General features: G+C 39.1%; 1 protein-coding gene across 4 annotated transcripts in view; it reads right to left on the bottom strand.

The window, feature by feature from the left end:
* Window positions 1-25676, bottom strand: part of CARD11 (caspase recruitment domain family member 11) — a 106467-nt gene that overhangs the window by 6031 nt on the left and 74760 nt on the right. For 3 of the 4 annotated variants that reach the window (XM_013174876.3, XM_013174874.3, XM_013174875.3), the window contains exons 2-18: window positions 16470-16682; window positions 15695-15832; window positions 14729-15054; window positions 13539-13718; window positions 11615-11767; window positions 11394-11519; window positions 10713-10910; window positions 10060-10239; window positions 8983-9037; window positions 7659-7774; window positions 6371-6474; window positions 5082-5134; window positions 4303-4435; window positions 3571-3772; window positions 2577-2703; window positions 1245-1485; window positions 735-831 (exon numbers count right to left, since the gene is read on the bottom strand). In XM_013174876.3, coding sequence (XP_013030330.2) covers window positions 735-831; window positions 1245-1485; window positions 2577-2703; window positions 3571-3772; window positions 4303-4435; window positions 5082-5134; window positions 6371-6474; window positions 7659-7774; window positions 8983-9037; window positions 10060-10239; window positions 10713-10910; window positions 11394-11519; window positions 11615-11767; window positions 13539-13718; window positions 14729-15054; window positions 15695-15832; window positions 16470-16668 — 2628 coding nt within the window. In that variant the 5' untranslated portion in view covers window positions 16669-16682. Of the gene's footprint in view, window positions 1-734; window positions 832-1244; window positions 1486-2576; window positions 2704-3570; window positions 3773-4302; window positions 4436-5081; window positions 5135-6370; window positions 6475-7658; window positions 7775-8982; window positions 9038-10059; window positions 10240-10712; window positions 10911-11393; window positions 11520-11614; window positions 11768-13538; window positions 13719-14728; window positions 15055-15694; window positions 15833-16469; window positions 16683-17079; window positions 17421-25676 lie in introns of those variants that run through there. The other variant, XM_048061225.2, reaches the window with a different exon arrangement.

Here is a 25676-nt window from a genome sequence, read left to right as displayed (position 1 = left end):
TCCATCCCTTTGATGAGTGAGGACTGGAGTACAGGATGAATGCATAGCACAACCTTGACTGAAATCAAATATCGTGGCTCCAGTGTCTCTGCAAATGTTAGAAGTGTGTATGCCTCCTAAGCTCTATTAAAAGTTCTAGAAAAAAACTCTGGTAAGTAATACATTGGGAAGTTAGTTTTTAATCGTGTAAAGATGGAATTCTTGGGGCTAAAGAAAGAAAAATAAAAGTTCTTTCACTGACGGAAAAGGAGAAATTGGCAGGGCTGTTGTGTGTGAAGACCTGACAATCCCGCTTCTCTCCATGGCATGTAGGTTGGGAGACAAATGTTTTTCTAATGTGGGACAATGACAGCTCTTTGGATTAGACAATTGTTCACAGTAGGAAAGAAATAATTCCAGTTATTAACTCCAAGGACACAGCTTCTTCCTCATGTGGATGTGATGTTGTGTTAGAGGCTTATGGGAAGAGAAGAATGAAAGGGATTAACTATGACACAGAACAGATATTATACATTTAAAGTGTACTACCTCATAGCAGGAAGGGTTAACAGTACCCTGGAGCTAGGTACATTGCCAGAGACAATATTATTTCAAACAAACATAGGTCACCCATTACCTGGGACGATCAAAACCTACACAGAGTGTAAATAGGAATTCCCATAAAATTAACATGATGAACAACAACTAGCAGTGGAGTAATGGATTTTAAAATGACCTTGTTTGTAGGTCCTTACCCGGAGTGCCCGAAGAGTATTATACGAGCTTTCTGTCTCGTCTCTGCTTCCTCTGTGCATCAACCGCTGCAGCTTCACCAGAAGAAGTTGCTGGGCTCTGAAAGAAAGGATGAAATCTCATAGATCAAGAAACCTTTGAAACCCCACAGAAAAAAGGCTGAACTGCAATGGGTCTGTGCTGACAGAAAAGATTAAATAGAAATAGCAGTGAGGACTGAATAAATGACATCGTAAATACAGGAATAAAATAATGAGCAGGACTGCAGTGCAGTTAAGGATTAAAGAATCTCCATGATATATTTTCTTATGCTTCTTTTTGAGAAATCCACATTATTCTTTTGGGTGAGATGTGCAGCCTCCTTTCTAAAGTTTTACAGCTCATATTACAGTTTAACACCACCAGGTCTTTTCCCAAAGATGAAGACATACACATCTCTCCTACAGCAGCTATTAATTTTCCTATTTATGGAACCACTGCTCTCAGTCATGGTCACTCTGCATTACACTCACCTGCTGTAGCTGGGGATGGTCCCTGTTTCCAGATCCCTGTCTGTGAAAGGATCAACTCTGGCGCACAGCCACTCATACTTTCCTTGGTACATGGTGTCAAGAATATGAACAATCTCGTCACATTTCACTGACAGGGAACAGCAGTCCAGCTGGCTGGAGATGTTCAGATTCAAGCGGATATGAAACGAGTCCCCGGATGTGATAAGCCCTTCTTCCAGTTCTGACAGCAGCTTTCGGTAACCTGCAGCAATGAGGAAAGGGGCAAAGCGTTGATCAGCCACTGGTCAAAACCTCAGCACTGCTGCGTTCCGGGGCATCCTCTGAGAGAAGCACACAGCACAAACTTCGGAGGCTCTTCTGAGAGAGAGTTTGTACTTCTAGAGTGCTAGTTGCACCAGTTACAGCAAGGTTATGGGTCTGCACCTTAAAGACACCAACAGGGCATTGGTTCAGAAACAGGTCATGCTGCTGGTATCAGAATCTGTGAGAATATTCCCATTGTCATGATACCTATAATACATAACCCTATTTTCAGTGCTCCAAACATGACCTGTAAAACAGAGAACTTCTCAGCAAAGATGCAGACATAACTGTAACTCTATCCTGTAAGTACAGCTTGAGTTCTGCCACCAATTTTAATGACAAGCTATTCCCTTTATTATTAGCTGTAATTGGCACTCCCACAAACTATAACATGCTTTATCTACCATTAAGCGGTGCTCAAAAATTTGCAATATTCTTTCCCACCTTTGAAAACATCAAAGAAAAGCAAAGACATCACTTCCTGTGTGATTTATTCAGCTGAAATTCTCTAACCAGAATAAATAAATAAAACCTGAAAATTCATATACACCGGTAAAAAATGGATTTGGGAATGTAATTTTTGATCCACAACCCCAAAGTATCATCACAAGCCTTGAACACTAAAATCAAATTCTATCCATCAAACACAAACTCCAGATGTTAAGGAAAAGATAAAGCCACAAAGGTAATAAACAGGGCAACTCCATCAGGTAAAATGCTAAGTGGACTTCGGCTGGATAAAAGATAATTCAGGTCACCACGCTGTATTACAGAAAACAGTACATAAAAATAAGTTTCTGTTTTGTGAGTCATGTAGTTATTGGCCCACCATGTAAATTCTTCAGAGTCCTGTAGTGACAAGCATATGGGCTTTTTTTTTTGTTTTGTTTTCAGTTCATAGCTAACACTGGTGGGCATACTTCAGATTTATACCAATATAAAAGATATTCTGGTTCTCTTATTCTCATCCGCACTAGTTAGTACAATAGACCTGGAGCTACTAGAGATGAGAAATACTTTTGGTCTTACCTTCATGATTTGATTTATACTGGAGTGTTACTGGACCACTGCATCTCTGAATTGTCCAGTGAACTTCTTCCTTTGTGCAAGTATCCAAGGGAACACTCTGATTTTCCCCTTTGATGCAGCCTTCCAACTAGATATGAAAGAAATATTACTATCCAGTGCAGGTTCAATCTCTGAGTCCATTATACCAGTTTTTTAAGCAGCATAATCTTCTCATTAATCAATCCCGATACTTTGCTATCAAGATGCAGATTATGTTCCAATTACTTAGTTTCTTTTCTCTCAAATTAGGACCGTTAGCAGTCATGGACTCATGCTGCAGCTCTTTGATAAACCCAGTAGTAAGTAGTGCAAGAATATAATTTTTTTTGTTTTTTTTTTTGTTTGCTTGTTTGTTTGTTTGTTTCCATTGGAGGTATTTTAAGGGGAAGAAAGGGTTTGGGATTATTGGCAATGGATGGAAAACTCTAAGCAATGAGCAACTTAGCAGAAACATCACTGAAGTGCTTACATGATGCCGGGTACAGCTACACAGCTGTGCAGCCCTTCTTCCCGTTCATATTGCAGCTGTATACATTTCTGTCTCATTGCACGTCCAGTGCCAGGATAGACCACTCTAAATAATGGTTTAGGAGTCATCATGCTGAGCTAAGTAGCATGAACTTCCTTTCAGGCAACTACTGGGAAGCTGAGAGCAACTCCCACTCTACTCTTTTCAGAAGGGCAGAGCATTTAGGAAAGTGTCAGTTACTCTCATCTCTTCCATACAGAAGTAGTGTAAAGTGCAAAGGGGTATGTGTCTCTGTGTTGGATGACCATAAATACTATTCTCCCATAATTTCATAGTCAATATCAGATTATTTTTTTCTTCAAAAGAATTGTATGGTTTGCCATTAACACAAGGTGAAAGAAGACATAAAGGAAAGTATTGTGATGAGCGTGAATGCATGCAGGTGCACAGACATTTAATGCTGTGTGTTGATTATTTTATGCTTACCAGTAGGAGTTGGTGTCCCTCCCGAAGACCTGCTTTCTCTGCAAGTGATTCTGTCTTGACAGAGCTAATAAAGCTCCCTTTATCGTTACCTCCAACGAGAGTGATTTCTGAATTGAGACTGTCTCCATTCAGTGTTATGCGCTGGATGGTATGGCAGGAGTTTCTGATGCGACCAACAGAGGTGACAGAGGGACGAAAAGGTCTGTGTTTGTGAAAGGAAGCAACAGTTACGCCATTATCTCATCTTTTAACTAACAATACAGAGTTAAATGCATGCACGATAAATGAGAGACATATAAATACACTTTTAATGTTATCAAGTACTAGAATCTAAGGACTCTAAAACAAATTCTTCTGATTACTGCCTAAGTTCTAGAGAAGATCAACTGGATAGCTTCAAGCACTCAGATGTATAATGGCAACCTCACCTAGCAACCTGTGGCAGAAAGATAACAAGAACACAGGGGTAAATTTAAATCTCCAGAACATTTTCTCTGGCTTGAAGTTTTTGAAAATTTAAGATGACCTTCACTGGATTACAGGATACGAAAGTGGTTCAGAATAATGTTATACTGCTGTCAACATAAAGAAGTAAAGACTTAGCACAATGCCACGAGGTCTTTGTGTCAAGTGACAACTTGTGACATGATATTCCTGTCAATATATATCTTCAGTAACTAATAGATAAATGGGGGTCTCTGTCTATGATAGGTAAACTGGCATCTCAAATACCTTTCCAGAGAGAATTTTCTAAATATGGAGTTGACATGCTCAAGCTCATAGGCATCCAGGCCTTCTGACTGGTGAGAAGAGGAGGAAGAGTGAACTGAAGGAGCTCCATGTGAGTGTCTGTCATGACTGTCATCTGAAAAGGGTAACAAAAATGAAAATGAGTCCGAGATAGAGTGACAAAGATGGAAAAGGTGAAAATGGAAGTTTGATCCTAGCCAAAACTGAATGAGGAAATTCCTGATAAGAGGCTTTATTGATTACAGACTGTGGCAAGGAACGCCAATCTTTCTTACTAGACCTACCCACTTGCTCTTACAGATCTGTTCAGATTGGAAGGGATCTCTGGAGACCATGTAATCAACCCCCCTGGTCAGAGCAGGGTTAACTAGAGGAGATTGCTCAGGACTCGGTCCAGCTGAGTTTTGCATATCTCCAGACATGGAGACTCCTCAACCTCTCCAGACAACCACCTTCCAATGTAAAAGTGTTTTGTTCTGTTTTATTAAATAAGTATTTATGCTTCAGTTTGTACCCATTGCTTCTTGTCCTCTCACTGGGTACAGTTATACTCTTCTCAGTGCTGTCTTCTTTATATTTTCCCCTCTCAGTCTGATGCTTTCCTTATTTTAAGGTTTGCTTTCTTTTTATGATGATCTTTTTTTTTTTCCTCTAAACTATGTGTCCCTTCTAATCTAGTATGAGTTGATAATTTGACAGTACCTGTAGCTGGTGAACTCATCACATCTCACAGTTAAACTATATGATATCCTCTTTCTTACCATCTAGCTCCAAAGCATCAAATCCAAAGCTGTCATTGTCCTCTTCAACCAGGCTGGAATTAAAAACAAAGGTAAGATAATAGAAGAGAGAGAGAAAAAGATGTTCACTTTCCCACTTTCAACAGATTTCATTAAGTTCTGAAGGAGGAACCTTTTCAGTGACAAAGAAAAATGTTGGCGGTGTTAGATAAGGCAACAGCACAGCTGAAAAAAAAAAAAAAAGGAATAATGACATGTTTAGGAGCAATTTACCTGCTTGTTTTAAAGTACTTGAAGGATTTTATAACAGCTTAATGGTACCTCACATGGTTACTCAGATGCCTACAGTAAAAGAATGGCAAGGTGTACCAAGCGTTTGCACAGAAACTCATGCCACAGCTCTGGCTCCAGCCTAGCTCCCACTAACACTACTTAGATAAAACCTTTGCTTTTAAGGGTGACTGGAATGGTTGGCCTTATAACTAAACAGGAAAAATGCACCAAAATTTTGCTCTTAAGGGGATATTGGTGATATCCAGCCAAGTGATCTGTCTGCTTCACCAGAAGGACTTCATTAAAGTGTGTCCTTCGGTTGCAAAACTGTCTAAATAACAGCTTGTTGTTTTTCCCATTCAGAATGATTTGTAGGTCTCCTGTGGAGCTGATATTCCTCATAGTTGGCTTCAGGTAAAGGGTGAATTTCTTCAGTCAGTCTGGGGAGAATCAGCTATTTTTACACCATGCATAAGCAAGGAAATAATATACCATTTCTTACATATTGAACTATGATCTCACCTTTTTCACACAAATCAAGATCAGATGAACTGTGAAACCCACAACCTGGCATGCGAATAGCAGTTATTTTGGATTATGTTCACAAACAAATTTTTAAAAAAAAACTTTGCAGGCTGATTATAAAGTTATAATCTACAGTGAAATTTTGGGCATACTCTCAAGATACTTGACTTTAGTGCTTACTAGCTCAACGAAATAATGCCACACTCAGACCTTGCTAAGCCAGAGTACTGATATTTCTGATACAAACACCAATGCTGCTGACACCAACACCAAAACACTATTTCTAAGTATCGCTTTGCTATAAAGCTTTCAGAGAAGGGGTCAGTGCCATTCAGATGTCTGTGAGACAGACAAGATTAGGGATGAATGACTGCCCCCCAAAGACATTTAGGAAGTTACCCCAACTTCCTAACAGAAGCTTTCCAGCTAGAGACACACAATAGGACATTTAAGGCCCTTTTTACTTCCTTCTTGTGCCACCAGGTTTTGGACATACTTTATCAACTACCTACCTGCAGTGAGGGGCATCTTCTTTGCAGCGTCGGACGATTGAGTCATTTCCTGGAGGCTCAGGAGTGGTAGACATGATGCTGTCATTGCGATTTCTCAGGGTTTGCTTTTAAGAAACATCAGCAAAAGAAAGGATGTTTGTATTAAACATGGTATCATTTTTAATTTACAAAAGCATTAGCTTGTTAGCTTGCCAGTAGTATTCTGCACTGAGAAACATATCCAACAGTAAGAAAAAATGATTATAGACTCACATTCATATGTTCCAGCATTATACCTATATGTTCAGATTGTCTGATGGCAAAATACCTTTTTCTGTGAGTGGATTTACTGAAGAACTTTAACTTTATCCTTGATATGTAGAATAAATGTTGCACAGCTGACATACAGGATGAAGAGGATGAGAAGTAGAATGCAGATACATATATACGTTTATTTCTAGACATACACATAGTAGGAATGAGGAAGAAAAATACAGATCTCTATAGATTCAATTATTAATCTAGTACACTGGTTCGGAGTCTAAACTTTACATTGTACTGCAGGGATGATAGTGTAAGTCATCGAAGTATCCAACAGATATTCCAAAGAATATTCCTAAAACAGCTAAGCTTATTACGAGTGGCAGGGAGTTCTTTCCTGGCTATTCTTGGGTATAATTTTAATTTCCTGGGGGCAGCATTTTTCACGGTGTTCTAGAAAGATGTTTTGTTCTTTGTTATTAACACTCTGCAAGAGCACTCTCTCTGTCTGCTTGTCCTGCTGTGTCAGTGCTCACATATGTATAATGGAATATCTACCTTGAGAGATTATGGGGATACAGCAAGCAGGGAAGAAATGGTTTGGCTACGGCACGCAGAAACTTCCAGCTGTGATCTGCACCCCTTTTCTCACTCACTGTTACTTACAGACAGAAGAAGCATTAGAGAAATCAAAAAAAAAAAAAGGAAAAGTATAACCTGAAAATTTTCTTACATTACAAAGCAGCTTTCAAAGAGAATCTCATCTTTCTAACAGCAAATGTGAAATGATATAAGCAGACAGTGAGATGTCATAAATACCTCTAAAATAATTGTCAATAAACATAGAGCAGCTCTGTAATTTTGGAAAAGGCTAATAACATTGTTCTAACAAAATGCTGGTAAAAGGATTAAGAGAGCTTCTGACAAAGGTCTTGAATTTGATCACAGCTGGGATGCTAGCAAAGTGATAACACTGCGTTGCAGAAGCTCTCAGCCACGTTAGGAGAGAAGGTTGCAGACAGGCAAGGGGCATCTGAAGGCTCCTTACAATTTTGCTGACTTCACAGCTGTTGATGGAGTTACTGATGGAAACAGAATTAGAGGAACTAGTGTCTGTGCGGCCATTGCTGGCATCAGCCCCATCTTCATCCTGTGCTCTGACTGCTGCGCTTACAGATGACAGAGAAAAATACACACAGCAAAGAAAATGATGTTAGATCACTTTCAATACAGAATCTTTCACAGATTTGCAACAGAATTTAAGATTATCTTTCCATTTCAGTTTATCGTGTTTGCCCTTCCTGTACTGGACAGAGGCTGCAGGAGGCACTCGGCAGCACTGGCACCCTTTCCTGCCCCAGGACAGAAATGCACACCACGCCAAAGAGCCTCTTGCCAACCATTTCTCTCAATTCTTTCCTGTACTTTTTTGTTAGCTCTACGAATACTAAATACCAGATTAGAGAAGGATTGTTTTATTCCTTTGTGTTTTAACTTCATTATCTGGATCTGACAACCTGCAATAAGGCTGACTCACTGAATTACATTTTTTTTTTTTTTTACAACCAAAAATTTACAACTGGGACCGAGAAGTCTGAGATCCCTCAGCAGCCCCAGGTAGCACAGCATGAATGTCTCTGTGGACTCCCTCCCTTCTCCAGCACCTCTAATTCAAACTAAGTTTGCCATTACCTAATACTAAACATACATATGATGTCTTACAGCAGGGAACCATGTTTACCTTCTTATTTTGTACAAAAGCAACCATGCTGCAGCAGATAAAAAATAAAGGAAGTGCTGCTTAAGATCTTTGCTTTGAGAACAGTGTTAGCTAAATAAGAGGAATTAGGAGTATACAACAACTAATTTGGTAACTTGGCAGCTGGCTGATGGGTGGGTCAACCCTCCCCCACTCCAACCTTTGCAACGCTTTAGATTTAAAAAATAATTTTTAAAAAGTCCTTCCTTTTTGCTGAAGGACAAGGAAACTCATTAGATGATCACTAGATTGATCAAAGGATTTCTCCAACAGCAAAAAGAGAATAGTATATTCACTTTTAGTACAGGTATCACAAAACAGCCTTTACTATTTTTATAAGCTAAAAGGAAAATTAAGTAAACTGAAAATTCAGTTATTGAATGCAATATTGCGTGTTTGTAGAGGTACCTCTGGATGGAGAGGCTGATTGGGTAAAACACTTGACTACTTCAAATTATGACATTATTCACTGTGAGATAAACTCTCTATTTTACTGACTTGGACTTAGCTGAGAACGTCCGGAGTTGGAATGTTTGTTAAAATAACTTAAAGAGACGGAATGAATGAGACAAAGCAACAGAAAAGGAATAAGGACATAGGTGCTCTTTCTGACCTTGAAACTCTGATGTTGTTTTCATGCTGACAGGGGATTTAGCTCTTGGATTGATCTATAAGAAAGAAGACAAAAATCAAAACAAATGCAGGATATTTGCCACATACTGTAAAAAAGAGATTTACACCCCCCTTTTCACTGTTGTGCTGCAACATATTTGTCCTCATTTAAACAACAGGACCCCAAACTTTGAAGATATTTAGATATCTAAATGCCACTGCCATGAATGGGATTTATCTACCTTACTACTTTTAAAAGCCGGCCTAAATGTATTGCAATTTCCAGATTCTGCTGAGGGAACAAAGTAAGAAAAAAAAAGCTAAGTGGGTGCCTTGGGACTGGTTTCAGGCAGCTGTTAATACAACAGGCATCCTTTTGGAGCATGAAATGTAAAAAATGCAGCTCTATTGCCATAAGTAATAATGACAGTAAAAGCTCAGAAAGGTTATGAAGGGCAGGGAGAATTCAAATGCAGATGAAAGGGAAGAGAAGCTCAAAACCCCAAATGTTAGATTGTATATTTTTTTACAATTCATGAACAAAGCATCAGATAATAGCAGTGTGAATGCAGCTAGTTGGTGAAATCATGGACCTAACTCATGCTACCCCTTACTTTTAAGTGAGAGGAAATTGCCATAATTTAATTCTAAATTAGACAGTTAATTTGACTCTAGATTGTGTCCATTTCTTTGTATTATTTCTACCTATTGATGCGAGCTTTTCCACCAATGCTTCAATTTCCACCTTCAGTTCCTTGTGTGCTAGACTTCAGGCATTATGTCATTTTTTTCACTACTGTTAAGGAGGCAACGAATCAATTTATTGACAACGCTCCAAGAATGTGAATGAACGGCAGAAGCAAGGAGAATATGGAGAAAAGACAGAAAATGGTCAATGAAGCCTGATTAAATCTGCTCCTCAAGACACAAATCACCACAGGGTAGAAACTGACAGTATTATACAAATCTGTTCCTATCTTTATAGCACAGCGCTCCAGAGGCATAACCACAACATGTATTATCTCTTTGTTCTAACAGTCCCTGGACTGTACCATTCCAGCCTGATATTAAAACATACCTGGATTCCCTTTAGGTTTACTCTTCTCTTGAGTCGAGCCTGATCAGGCAAGAAGAATTTGTTATCTTCTGGAGACTCTTCAGAAGTGGAGGAGTCATCTGCTTCCTGACCATTGGCTTTTGGGCTAGAAGTTCCAAAGGTCTGGGAGATAATGGTAATGGGTAGATTCCTTGGCAAACTCTAAAGATCAGAAGGAAACACTTCTGAGAAGAGATTGGTACAATTCCTCATGACTTCCCTTTAGAGTAATCTGATAGAACTTTCTCTGACTTGAGTGCTTCAGAGGCTCATGTGGAATGTGGTCCAGTCCCAAAAAAGTAACTCAGATTGACATCTGTGGGGATTTTTGTCCACTGGAGCAAATTCCTCAAAAGAATTCACAATTTCTATCCCACTGCAGAAATTCATTCTTTCTACAATTTTTCCTATCCATTTTAAATCGAGGTGTGAAATTCCAGCCTTTGAGAAGCTATGTGTGTGACATGGACAACTTGTACCCCATTGTACTGAAAAATTTCTCAGAGCATTGGCATTTAGTACAAGTGGATTTTTTAGTTAATTAAATGGAGGGAGTCCTCTCTTCCTTCCATATTAAATTATTTTACAAGTGAAGTCTTAAAAAAATAACTCACATTCACCTTTCTCAACCCTACCTGGTCATGAAAATTATTGTCCTTAGAGAGCCGTCGGAGTTTGCACTCTAGGTTAACAATGCAAGCTTCTTTCCGAACCACTTCAATTCGGAGTTCATCATTTCTCTCCTCCAGCTCTCGAATTTGCTTCCTGTATTTATCTTTTTCAATCAGACAATGTGAATACTGTGTCTGAGCCTCATCACGTGAGCGGAATGCCTGCAGTGGAGAGAAGAAACCTGTTTTGTATCTGGGCACCAGATACGTTCTCCCAGTGGTTTTGTTTGTAACGCATTTGGAATAGGGACTTCAGAAATTGTAACCATCCACCAATTAACAGAGCAGTGAAGACCAGCACGTGCCACAGTAGTACCATTAAAAAAGATGATGATGAGGGTGTTCATCTCCAGTTCCCTCTGGGTCGGTGGCAAAATACTCTGGAGTGCAAATTGGATGGACACTAATATGAAGCCTGCAGTAGTTGTTAAGATCTTGGTCCTGCCTAGAGGATGCTACTCTATGGTAACAACCCAATATCATCCTGTGTATAATTATTATAATGCAAATTCCAACAAGTAGGGTTTCTTGTAAATGTTCACGTTTTAATGGTATTTTAGGTCCAATTACCCACAATCCCCCAAAGTGACACAGAAGAGATACAGGCTTTGGCTACTAATTTTCCCCACTTTAACTGTTAGATACCTGGTCTCGCTCCTTTTCCACCTCTTCTAGCTGTATCATCACAGTGTTCATACGGTGCTTGTACATCTCACAGTCTTTTCCTAGCGTCGAACACTTTAATTCCAAATCTTCTTTCTCTTCAAGATACTGGAAATGACAGACCATTAACTACTACTGCTCTAAAAGATCTTTTGGGTACTAGCCTGAAATATCCTGTTTCTTTCCGTCCTTTCATTTCTCACCTTATCTCTCAAGTCCTCCACATGACGAATCTCCTCTTGGAGATTGAAGATCTTGTTGACCAATTCATGACGATCTTCTAGTGCCTCCTTACGGTCATGTTCAAGAATATCCAAAATGGCTTTATCTGAATCCGGTAAACTCCGCTTGTCAGCCTGACAAAAGACATTTTTAAGAGACAGGCCAGGGAAAGAGAAAAGAATATTGTAGGGAAAAAAGAAACAAAGATGGTAACAAACGAGGAATATAAAATGAACATGGTATTGCAATGGGAAAGCAGCAGAAGAGATGGACATTTGTTCATATTTTAAAATACTGTCAGAGAAGATGAATAAAGTCTGTCTTGCTGTCAGAATAGTCTGATGAAGGAACGGTTTTACTGTTTTATTGTACTGGCTATAATTTGATCCATTTTGGATGCAGTCACAATTCTTCACTCCAAGCCCTGCATTTAAAATTCTTCTCTATTAATCAGCTCTCACTGAACACAAAATTCACCCTTTGCCAAAGAGCAGGGCCTAAGAAAACATTCAGAGGAATTTTTAAAGCATGCATAGGCTTTAGAGGGCTATGCTTAGAGAATATTAAACATGCCCGAAGTAGCTTGTACCACAGCTTCATTTTCTATGGTGTCCAGCAATATTTTTTCTTTCAGATTTAAAATTAACAAGATTACCAAAGCAGGTTCCAACAAATAAACTGTCATCCAAAATTAACCATGAATGCAAGATGAAAAAGGCACAAAATGCAAGCAAGTAATATGCATATTTATTTTTAAAATACCTAGACTAAGTTGGAGATTTCAGTGACATTTGGTTACCTAATAAAGTAAATATTTCTAAAACAAACTGCCTTTTGTTTATTTATACTTTCACTTAGGAGAATTACAACCCTATTTTTAGACATTTCATGATAATTCCTCTATTTCTTTAGGTGTTATAAGACCATTTCAATCAATATAAGAGGGTCTACACGGACCAGAACTCCCAGAACCTTCTACACTACACGCTTTTTCAACCTTTGAATTGGATTTGTATTAAAAATAAGAACTGTTAGGTACTGCTAAAGGCTACAGCCGTGTTCTGAAACGCTTTCTATTGATAACTTTTAAAGTGTCATTTTAAAAGGCCACTAGCCTGGCCCAGCAAAGTACTGATCACTTTCACATATATCCTAATACTTGGCTATGCTCTTCACAGTGTAATGCAGTGCTAATTTAGCTGCATATCATCCTAGTTCCCAATTTTGTTCCCCAAAAAAGGGTTAATTAAGATCCTTGTGCAAGTTACAGCAGTGCTCTATGGGGTGTTCTGGAAATCAGTGACCACCCAAGTTCAGAAACCTTTATTATGCTTTGCTTCATCAGGACTTTTTGGCACAGATGGGGCAATAGCATAGAACAGGGTACACAGAGCCAGTGTCAGAAATTTCTAGGCTGGCTATTTGACACAGCTTTGTACTGACGTATTGGTAAAAAGAACCACAGCAGGATTAAAACATGGAGTTGAATGCTCATTAATTAAACAGCTGCACTCTGCACCTTGAAAGAGCCAATTTCTCAACAGCTTGACTTATCAGACAACAATATTTTTTGTAGCAGAGACCATGCCAGCTTCTCCTGTTCATAGTTTCTAGTTTCTCCATTATGGACTCAGCCCCCTGTGCCTTACTAAAACATATGGGAGATGTCACCAGCAGCTGCTTCTCTGTCCACACTCACAGCCTCTTTCAGATATTGAGATACTGAAGGGTAGCCACTGTGAAGCAGGCTGTGAGATGTGGGGTATGTGACATGGTATGGGAGGTGAGTGTGGGGATGCCTGGAGGCAAGGAGCGATCAAAGGCTGCTGATTCCATCATCTGGGTAGGCAGGGAGGATAAGTTGAAGGGTACAGCTTTTTTCAGTGTAGCACTCTGCATTTATACCTGAATGATGGACTGTAACTCCTGGATTTTAGTCTTCATCATCTCATTTTCCCGCTCCAGCTCCAGCACCTGTTCCTTTTTGGGTCGGTTTTCAATATCGTTTTTCAGTTTCAGTGACTGGTTCCTCTCCAGTTTGCATTCCTCTTCCACCTTGTTCAAGCGATGTTTCAGCTGGTCAATCTAGAACAGCCAGGGAGCAGTGAAAAGGAGAAATAGGAAAGGAAAGAAATCATTTCTAGCTCTGGCAGTGACTGTTTTGAAAACACTCTCACTTTCAGGTGAAAACATACTGTCATAGGTGGAAAAAATAACTTAAACTGCGAATGCTAACAAGCAGCAGATAATTGTGTATATATGTGTGTGTGGTGAATGTCCAGTATTGAACTTTTGAACTCTCAAGCAGAATGATGATCTTGGCTGGAGGAAAAACCTGGAAGTGGTGGAGTATCCTGGAGATCAGAGATGCATGGATATGAATGCCAGGGAAAACCTGAAAACCCAGCACCCTTGGCCAGTAACAACTGTGACTGGTGACTGCAAGCAGCAGAAACTGACACAAATTTCTGCCCGAGCTTCCTGCACCAGCAGCAAACTCCACGCAGAGTAGGAGCACTGAGCCTGATAAAAGGCAGCACCAAGGGAGGGGAACAAATGACTGTGTGAAAAAGCAAAGTGGCATAAAATGTCTAATCTCTTTGGTTCTAAAATAAACCTCAGTATCCATATCCACTGTGGGTAGTTGTTTACTCTGTCTCACCTGTGACACACACACAAGAATAAATTTTAACACACTTGAAATAATTCTGTCTTCTAAATGGCCCCAAGATATTTCAATACTCTATGTGAGACTCTTTCAGTAAAACACTGTAATGCAAACCTGGATAACTGCCTTAATACATTATTGAGCTTGAAAAGCTAAAATTATTATTCTAGCAAACAATTATGTTTTTAAAATTTTGCTTTTATGTATGTTATTTTCTGCTAATCCATTATAAGTGTGTAAATTACCTGCCATTAATACACGTCACTGCAGTAGGCATTTCTGTACAGTGATGCCCCTAATCATCTGGATAAGCAAAGCAAATGAGCTCTACATCTCTCTACTGTCAGGGAAGGTCTCTTTTTGCCACGTGCCACTGGCATCCTCCATTGCTACTCCTGATTAAAGGTACCCAGAGCATTTCTCTCACCTCCAGCTGGAGGTCTCGGCTCCTTATCACAGCCATGCTCTTCTCGTCACTCAGCTGGGCATATCGCATGGCCAGATTGTAGTTCTCATCCTTCACCTTGACCAGCTCATCATTGTAGTTGTTCCTTTCCTCCTTCATCTTGTTGTATCTCTCCTGGAAGGTCAGCAGCTCTATCTTGTTCAGCTTTAGTTGCTTTCGCTCATCCTCCAGCTGGCGAGACTTAGCCAAGAGTTCGTAGCGCTGCACATCTTTTGCCTTTACTTGCTGCTGAAGCTTAATGATCTCATTCATTAGGAAATGGGTAAGGCCTTCATGTCCCTCTTCCACTGAAATGTTTGAACAGTTTATCAACTTCTCTTAAAGGAACTTAATATTAAGTACGATCAGCAAAAGTGAATAAGAAATAAGTGTCCCAAATCATGTACAGAGATGTAGCTTATGCACAAATACGTACACGTTTATATATCTAACTGGCAACAGTACAAGTATTACACAGCATACTATTACCAGAATCACAGTATACATGCATACAGCTTGGATTAGATAGAATATGAAGCCTTAACATTTGTCTTGTTGTTTCAGCTGAGCTGACAGGCCTACGGAAATAGCACAAACATTGTAAAATGGCTCTGTACAAATACAATTAATCTGAATCCTTCAGATTTTCTGCACGTGTCACTCATCCATGTAAATTAACTCTGCTGTTCCAGTGTTTCTTCTCTTGAGACCTCTTGTAATGGTTGTCACTTCATTTGAAGCTCTACAGCCCCATTCTGACAACTGGGATCTTCCTTTTCTTTATACCTCACCTCACCTGTTGCTCTTTCCTTGTGCACTGAAAGGGACTGAAAAACTGCACAATGCTACTAAAACACTAGCTTATATTCACACTTCTTGCCTAAAAGATCAAACCCAGTCTTCAAGATAGTCCTCATTTCGACAGGCTTTGGGACTGATTTTACTCACCAACAATAGTGGAAAATCTCCGTGTGGGTTCCTTCCCTGTCACCAGTTTGTAGAGCTCAGGGTAGTAAAACTCCAGACTCTCCAAGAAAACCACATAGCCCCTTTGGCCCTTGGTGTGAAGAATGTCCAGTAGCCGCCCTAAGTACAACCCACAGGGAACAGAGTGAGAGGTGACATAACAGCACTATGAGTAGCATAAGCAAGTGGCATATCCCTGAAGTCAAATCTCTTTAAGGCTTGTCTCTGACACAGCAATGCACTGTGGAAAATCTGGCTGATTAATTGAGTTCAGCTGAACTCATGAAGTAATGCCACACATTCTTTATGTTTGCACTGATCGTTATTCCGAAGGTGTGCAAGCAAATTGGTCTCTGAAATAGGGATTTCAGAAGATGCCTTATTCAGTGCAGCTTTTACCAGGCAGTACTGAAATGCTAGGATGGCAGACCCTTCGGTGACAAATCACAAAGCACCACAAGACAGCTGAAAATCTACCCTTGGAATGGCAAGGGCTGCTGCTTGTGTTAAATGAAATATTTGCCAAGGCTGTGATGGGAACATGTACCCCACGAGCTCTGGTCTGCACAACACTGGCAAGAGTCATTGTTATCAAAATAACAGCAGCAGATTCCCCCCCCTTCACATTAAACCTCCCATAAATGGGATATATGGTTTCCATTTGATCATCTGTAACTTGCTACGGGCTCCCTCTAGACTTAGCAAAGTAATACCGTTCAAACAGGGATACAGATGTAGCCATTCATAAAATAATTACCTGCTCGGTTAATTTTGGAGGGTAGCATAAGCGAGTTAAGCACCTCATCTTCATCTTGCTCATCGATTACTTTACACTGCCGCAGGTAGGGGGTCAGTTTGGCGGGATTGATGTACCGGCTCAGCATGTGCCGGTTGCATTCCACGTTCTCCCACAAAGCTTCCTCCTCATCTTTCAGTGTCTCCAGGCAGTCATCCATCTCCGGCTCTCCTCCTTAACAAGGGAAACAATTGGCAAATGAACATCAAAGGGGACAGTTTCTATCCTGTTTTTGTTTTGTTTTGTTTTGTTTTTGTGCTTCCATGTCATACAGAATGAGCTTAAAATCACTTCTGACTAATGCTGGGTCTGCCCTATATTGAAACTGCTTGAACTGAAGTGCAGCCTGTCCACAGCTCATCTGGAAAGTGACAGTTCAGACAAGAGCTATCTTGAGTCTATGAACTATTGCATATTGCTCTCTGGTGATGAATCTGTAGCTCAGCTAACTCCATGAAGGTCTCCTGAAGTCAGAGAATCCCTCTTCATAATAGAAGCAATAGTAAAGGACGTGGTGCAATTCAAGAAAGGGTACGAACATACGAAGCTCAGAACAAAGACAAATACTCACTGCAGGAAGCTAAGGCTTTCATTCTCATCTCCCCTGTTCCTCTCAGCTGTACTGATTTGAACACGCAACTTCCCTGCATATCTGTGACAAGCCAAATGATGACAATAACTATACCTAAAGAGGAGTTAACTTATAGGCAAGTAGTTATGCATGCCTGCCTCCTGGAGCTGTGTGTGTACTGATGGACATGTGGGCACGAATGCCAGTACCCGTGAGTTCAGACCTTGCCTTTCTCTGCATGAGTGGATAGGTATGAGCATTGTATCACTGAAGTCTGAAAATGTTCTTGGCTCATGCAAAAATTATCACATGATCTTTTGAGTGCTTGCTAAGCAGTTTCCTGCCAACTCCTAATTTGTAACCATCTCATTAGAGGTTACAAGTCAGGAAACAAGGTGAAAAAACTTGTAGTAAAGCTAAGCCAATAGTAAGGAAACTGTAAAAATCTTTCCCTCTTAAATTTGTGGTAAATGTCAAGATCTCAAAAAAGTCTTATTTTTACATTCTTGCTTTTTCAAGATCTTGCAATCCAGGTGGCACATGGAAGTTAAGCTTCTGTTTCAAGAGTTACTTTAGCCTATGGGAGACCATGGTATAAGAAGAATGTGCAGTTCTTAGGTCATAAGATTTGAGAGCAGTGCTTTATGAGGCTTTGGTGGTAATCAGTAACTAAAGCAAGGTGTTTTTCTTGGACCAGAAGAGCTCTCTGCACTGTGTTATAATTTCCTCAGCTTCCAACTTCAGGAACTGCAAAGCATGATGCATTACACTGAATGTCGCTGGGCAGAACCAGCTATTATTCTGTATAGCCAGAGGCGATTAACTCCTCATTTTGGAAACTAAAAATGCAAGTGCTAATCTTCTAGATAATGTGTTTGTCAGTGTTCTATCATAATAAAATGCAAAATAGTCCTACAAAAACGCATGTTCCTTTCAAAGGTCTTCCCAAATTGTCCAGAATTCTAGGCTGGGGTTCAGTATCTCTATGAGAAAAATTTGAATGGGTTCCTCATATCATGGACAGGTTATGGGAGAAGTGCCAGAAGCTTTGCTGTTCTCTTTTGTACTCCAGTAGCTCTCGCAGAATTCTTTTCTTTGTAGCTTCATATCCCAGGAACCATTATTTAGCATTACCTCTGCTGATTGCATGTAAATTTTACTACTCCACTGGCTGCTATTAAACAGGCCAGAAGAGAAAACCATCCTCAGAGGGTGAGGAAGACCAGATCTGCCCAGTGGGATCTAGGATCGTGGGGCCATGGCTGTCATTATGAGAAAGTCTCCCTAAGACTATGAACCCCTTAGAAATTGGAATAAATTTTTACTGCATACCAGCATTTGCATGTGGTAAAATGACACTGGAGCAATTAACAGTATAAAGGTAAAACAACAGATAAAGCTATATAAAGCTATATAAAGTAGGTAGCAGTGGGAGGAATTCTGATGGTGAAATACAGCTTCATTTGAAATACCCATACATTCTCATGAACCTTACTGTCCACCACTTGTTCTGGAAAAAAAAATGTATATTTCATTTCAAAGGTGAATTTAACAAACATTGTATAAAAAGAGGAAAAAAAAAAAGCTGAATTTTGGGGAAAAGGCAGTAAAGCAGAAGGTCACAGTATTTTAGTCATCTAGCCACAGCTATTGCACCTTAAAAAAAAAAACGTATGTTGCAGGCCCTTTGCTTTTTCAAAGTATTCCGGTAAGCTCACAGATGGACCTCAGAAGCACTTGCCTGAATTTTATAAAATGCAAAATATCTTGCAGTCTGCTGCACTGAACCAGAACTTATTACACTCTCTGTCAGCACTTCCCTTAGGACATTAGTAAGGGATTTCTTCATTAAATGATTCAAAGAAAAGTTCGCTCATCAGCATAATTCTCAACATGAATACATTTTTTACATTACATTAAAAATACCTTTAACAAATAGTCCTTCATGTACGGGCATAACATATCTATACTGTTATTTTGAGGATATAACATTTAATGGGAAAGTAATAAATATATTGTACGAGTGGTTAAGAATTTTAAAAGCACATTTCTGGTAGCAGACTTATTGAACACAGCCTATTGTCAGGATCAAGCCCTTAGAAACAACGTTCAGTGGAGTAGTCCGTCATTGCCATGTAGGAATGCGAGAATCATCCTTTTGCTTTCTTCTTCACATTTTCAAGATGGAAATGCCCTACCAGAAGCACAGCTAAGCTCTCTCCTGGTTCACCATGCTGTTACTCACCCCCTTTGAGGGATTACTGCTGCATAATGGGTATCACTCCTCTCCTTCCCAGAGCTTGCCCAGACTGGTCTATGAGCATATAACCTTCACGTAACTGCACTGTGTTTTGCAGCTTTTCCAGAGACAATGGAAACCAATAGCTGATACTAATAGAGCAGCCTTCATAGTAACCACTTAGTATTTTGATTTAGCATATAACATAATATTGAATAAGAAATAAAACGCTTATGATTAGATGAAATTTTTTTATGCTGGTACAAAACCAGATGTGACAACTGAAACTCAGAAGGAAGCTAATAAAGGCATTGCATTAGTGACTTTAATTGTAAAAGGGGATTTTCAGCAGCACATGTATTTTGCAGTCTTTTAAAGGATCTTATTCCCTGCTTCCTTCCTGTAATGACATTGCACAGAAGTTGTTTTTACTTATCAAATTAAAAATGACAGACTTAAAAAGTTTTCAACTGTGTAATCATCTAATCTGACCTTCATTATCACTATCTAGTTAGTTTCCAACTCCAGCACCTCTCGAGTTGTAACCTAACACGTTCAGAAGTTGTGATATGTCAGAAATACTACAATGTCCATTACAAATCACAGGTGTGAAATCACAGACTTGGACTGACTTCAACAAACAGTAGCCAAAAAGAAATAAGAATTGCCACAGCAGTTAAAAAATTGCTCTCCTGCTGCTCCTTTCAGTAGTTAGTATACAACGTAGCTTTTAACTGCAGGAGACCTTAATCCAGTAATAATCTCAGCTAGTCCCATCTATTTCAAAGGTCTCTATAGATGCAGACAAATAAAAGAGAGAATCCCTTTTTTACACTGAAAGAAACGCTCTACTCCCCTCATCTCCTTTGCTCTCTCGGGGAATATTCTTCTCTTGGCTGTTACACATAAATGAATCTTTCTATGTGTTTGCTATTTTTTTGTTATATTTTTCAACTGAACAAATCACCTTGCAGTTAAAGCTGTTCTCTGTTCTCACCCAGACTCCATGCTTTCATACGTCAGTGACACCCTCCACTGATCAAGGGAATAAAGCCTCCAGGCTTCAGAACCAGGGGTTCTATAAAGTGCTCTTCATCAAGGCAGATCCTAAGGCTTCATTTTTGGGATTTAATTTTATGATGGTGCAGAAATTAACCCTTCAGCTGCTTAATTATTTGCATGCCCTTGCTGTGAATTCTTGACAGGCTGTCGATACTGAGAAACCACCATGTAGCAGACTGCAAATGAGGGCTTCAGCTAGCATTGCTGATTTCTTGATATGCCCTTCATAAAATACACACACACACACACAAAAAGGGTATTGTACTCATGGTTAGGAGCAGGAGGAAGTTTGTTTTGGAAGGGTGAACTGTTCTAATGCTTGGGACTTCTGCATTTGTCACAGATGTTCACAGACTAACAGTATTTAAAAAGAAACCACCACGCAAAATGTGCAAATTAAAAGTTAATATGAACATGAGTTTGTTCATGTTAAATACTAAATATGTGCATATAAAAAATAAAAGGATTACATATGAATTAGCACACTCTAAAGCAAAATATAAAGATGAAAAAAGTGTTATGAAGCTATGTATATTATCCCCAACATTTTGAGGCTATTTGTATTTCATCCTTTTTCTATGCATATCTCTAGACTTCATGGGGCGATGCCCTTTCTCCCTCAAGTTTGTGTAGCAACTCATATGATATAAAGCATAACAACAAGGTAATTTTCTCAAAAGCTGCTTGTATGGATAGATGTCGATTTGTATATCAGAGAACCACAAAACCACAAAGGGATTTAGTGCTATTTTTAATTTTAGAGGAAAGCCACAGTTTAAAGTGTGATAGGGAAATTATATTGCTTTGCTTAAGGAGACAGGAGAGCTCTATTCACATGCCGGATTTCTCAAATGCTCACTACCAGCAGTTTCCAATTATGCTAGCTGCAGTGCTGAATGTTCTACAGTACTGCAAACCATTTCTGAAAAGCTTAAACATTGATTAAGACAACAATTTGCTTGCCTACACTTTCAAGTTGCTTTCCATACAGGTGTCTAAATCTCGACTGCGAATGAGAGGAGACAAAGCCTTAACCTGTCTTTGAGAATCAACACTTTATATTCTTTCTACCTCTGTGTCCCCATCTGAAACCGAGGCTGGTAGGAAGTGTTTCTGTGACAAGGTAGGACTCACTCAGTAGTGACTGCAAAGCACTTGGAACCACTAAGATGGGAAGGCCGTAGAAAAACATTGATTATTAGCACAGTTTTATTACTTCAGGTTTTGTAAGCCTGAGAATACTTTCCGTAGCAAACAGCGCTTGAAAAATAGGGCTGTATTTCTGTTTCAGGTCACTGTGGCTGGACATGGAAAGAACCACTTTGTATATAGCAGAACTTCCTCTTCATATGAAAGATTCAGCCAGCCCACAGACCGCCACAGTCCCAATAAAACATAGAAGAGAAATATAGACTAAGTATACCAAAGGAGAAGAATTCCAAAGTAGAAGAAGAGCAGGAAGCTTTAAACACGAAGTAGGATTATTTTAGCACAAATATTTTCTGTCCACTTCCATTAAGTCAATCTTCCTGTTACATACAATGTATAAAAAACAAAACCAAACCATTACTAGACATGCAAAGCTTCAGTGAGGTAAACCTGGATCTTCAGTGAAGCCAGATGATAGCCACAGTCATAAATACTATTTCCATTTTCTAAATAGGAGAGAGACAGAGATAACCAAAACAACTTGCCTAACTTGTTCAAAGGGCTCCGGAGGCATATCCATCTTGCATTTACAAACATAAGAGGGAAAGAAAATTCCCCTCATTTTCATAAATATTATCTCAAAAACAACCAAATGAGAGAAAAAGAAATGAAGAATTCTATCATGTTACTCTTTCAGTATCTCTGCTCTATGAAAAAATGAAAGCAATAGAATAAATCAGAGGAGATTTGTCTCTAATCACTATTCCTCCCCTAACACAAGAGGGCCAGAAGAATTAATACTATACAAATTCTCTTTAATTACCTCTTTCTTTGCCTTTAGTTACTCTACTAAGAATAGATCCACATAAAACTATCTCAGCAAAATAGAAATGTGCACAGATAAAGCAAGGATCAATTATTAGTATTGTTAATACAGTACACCCAATGCTTTGCTTATTAGCACCTAAACCAGAAAACATTGTATACAACAGACATACTAGTTTTTCAGAATTGCAGGATAATATTGCTTAATACTCTAATAATCCTTGCACTGAATTCCACACTTACTGCATGCAGCTTTAGCCTGCATTCGAAATTGCACACAAAACACTATAAAGTACCTATCAGTTCCTGAAGGAAAAAACTGATTGCATACTAAGAATGCTATTTTGCCCAATGAAATATTGTTGTGAGTCCTTAATCACTCCAGTAGCATTTATGAGGATCCTGTAATCATCGGGGCTTCATAAAAGGCAGAGATCTATGCTTTATCACTTTGCTTTCCAGTTGGTGAGAATATCTAAAGCCTATGTCCTCCTCAGGTCTGCCAGCTTAGAACTTCACAGCTCTTATCACGTTATCACACAGGAAGGAAATGACTAATTTTGTCTCAATAGCAAACCGACAGCAGGTTGTGCTACCCTGATCATGCACGATCCAATCAGATTTAGTTGTAGAACATATATTACCAATAATAAACATAGAAAATGGAAAAATCCTCCTCTACAAATAGCTTAAAGAAATGTAGCAATGATGTTTTGACGACACTGTCATTTTTCTGTGTCACTATTTTCTACGTACCGTGAAGATGCTCTGTGCTAATTCTAGCTCCCTCAGCAGCATTCCTGCTAAGCACCACAGATAGAGGAATGAATTTATAAAAAGAGACAGAGGGTGGAGTCATCTCACCAACCCGAATAAGGCATCCAGTTTAACTTAGAAATCTAGTTTCTCTCTAATGAATGGAAAAGAAATCTGTCTGTTCAGAACTTCATCTCATAGACTTCTACCTTAGAACTTTGGTCCTATCTGCAACTAATTGTTGATTAGATTTCCTGTAGGGTCAACAGAGAGATTTGCCTCTTTAAATGTCGTTGTCTACACTGGTCTTGGTATTGGTCTACTCTGTTCTTCTATATTATTAAAGAATCTGATGCTCAAATTTCAGAAACTATCAACACTAGCATTATTAAGTGGTAATATTTGTGAAAGTAAATGAGAAATGAGAGACGTGAGCAATGAGACATGGTGAAAAAAATCTGAGAAGAAAGAAAGACAAGATTTAGGGCTGAAAAATGGTGAGGACATGGGAAAATGAGACATAAAAAAGGGAACAGGAAAAAAGAAAAAGAAAGATAAAAAGGAAATCAACAGAATGAAAGTGAGGAGCAGAAGTGAGATAGAGATGAGAACAGGAAAACCTTTTTAAAGGCCAAAGGAAAGAATATGGGGTGTAAAGCAAATGAGGGGATAAATAGGGAAGATCCTGCCACAAACCCTGATACATCAGAAATTAGTGCTAGTTCTGAGCATGCAAATCAAGATAATGGCACAATAATTTAAATAAATAATTTACCACAGGGATTTAGTGCATCTATTTAAAAGGATTTGGAAAGTAACAGTGGAGAGCTGAAAGCCTGACATTTAATAAATGCTTTAATCTACACATTCTCCATGCTGTTACGCATGATGATGAGGACAACAGAAATCACTGTGCTAACGTAGTACAAATATGTTTATATGTCTGGCCTTTCTTGCTTGAGTGCAGCATTAACTACTGACATGAGCATTTCCTTTCAACTAATGTGTGCTAAAAGCAAAGATCTCAAGAAGAAGCTGTCATCCTCAGGCTGCCAAGGGCTCATGAGAATGCTGGTCCAATAAATGTTTCAGAATTAGTTATTAGGTTTCAGGTTAATTTTTTCTTTGAGATTAACTCACTCTGTTTTTACAATTGGTAATGAGATTTTCACTAGCTTAGGAGGAGGAGACACAACATGAGGCAAGCAGGTAGTAGAGTGTAATTAGGAGAGCTCCTGCCATCAGATCTGGAGTCTTGAATTCAAAACTCAAGTTAGCCCAACATGCAAATGGGGTTGATGACTGCAGGTAAGGTGCCAGCAAATGTGTGCTCACTGTACAACAAACAGCACATTCTTTGGTTCAGAGAGTGGGTGTTCCTAGGTAATTTGCATGCACTGAGCTACATAAGAATCTGGTAAGGACAATGATTCATATCATTGATACATATATCTGAAACTCACACAACCCTATCGCAGATAGCCTGGTTCTCATCAGTGTTATTAACACTTCACTTCTATTAATATAATGAGTCACACAAAACAGGAAAACAGAAGTGTTGCTGTGCCACCCAAAACTGCTACTCATTCTGCTTATTAAAAGATTGCACTTTCTACAAACAGCTACATTACACAAGTTAAAACAATAACAAAAAACATTCAGAGAAGGACATTTTCCATGCAGTCAGATGATGATTCCATGTAGGTGGTACTCTCATCCCCAAGCAGTCAAAGGCTAATGCACAGCGCATCAGATGGGAGGACTGCACTCTAGTTTATCTATCTCCAAATTCAGCAACAACTGCCAGTAAATGTGTAGGCCATTCTCACAACAGAAAAGGTTACGCTCCAGTCTTGAATACTGTCAGATAATCTCACCATAATTCACCATGGCCCAAGAAAGTTTGCAAAAAATACTTCATTCAGTAGGCTTTAGAACACTGTTCTGAATGTACAGAAAAATACAACAGAACCCTCTAGTGGGAGTCCCACTGTTAAGTTGAGCTAGGCAAAATAAAGAAAATTCAAAGAATGGACAAATAAAAAACTGTCATAAGCCTTTATAAGGATCGACCTTAACAAACACTACTACTCCAAACACATGAAAAATAACCCCCATGCCAACTGCATACTGCATTATGACAGCAGCATACATTTTGACTTACACACAGGATGAGAGTATGAATCACTTAACTATCTCAATGCATGATGCAAAGGTATAATAGGTCTGTACCTAGCACTGTGAAGACATCCAATCTTGTTTAGCTCTTGATTGCTTAATATCTATTCTTTTTGATCAAACACTGTCTGGTCTCCTTGAGGTGATGACGGCAATCATTCACACGCATTTTGTTCATTTTATGTAAACGAAGAACTTGATGTAGATAGAACACAGGCATTTATAATTTAGGCCACTTTGTATCCTGTTTAACTATTACTTTAAAACATTTGCAATTTTTAAAGAACAGGGAACTCTCTTGCACATGCTAGTTTGCTGCTTGAGGAATGCTGCGCCCTACATAACAAGTACCTGTACTTTTTACACCTCAAAGCCCCTGTAAGAAGTA

Source organism: Anser cygnoides, chromosome 15 (genome assembly GCF_040182565.1).
Source record: "Anser cygnoides isolate HZ-2024a breed goose chromosome 15, Taihu_goose_T2T_genome, whole genome shotgun sequence".
NCBI classification, from domain to species: Eukaryota; Metazoa; Chordata; class Aves; order Anseriformes; family Anatidae; genus Anser; species Anser cygnoides.
Note: the sequence above shows the minus strand (reverse complement) of the source record. Positions and strands in the feature narration are given on the sequence as shown.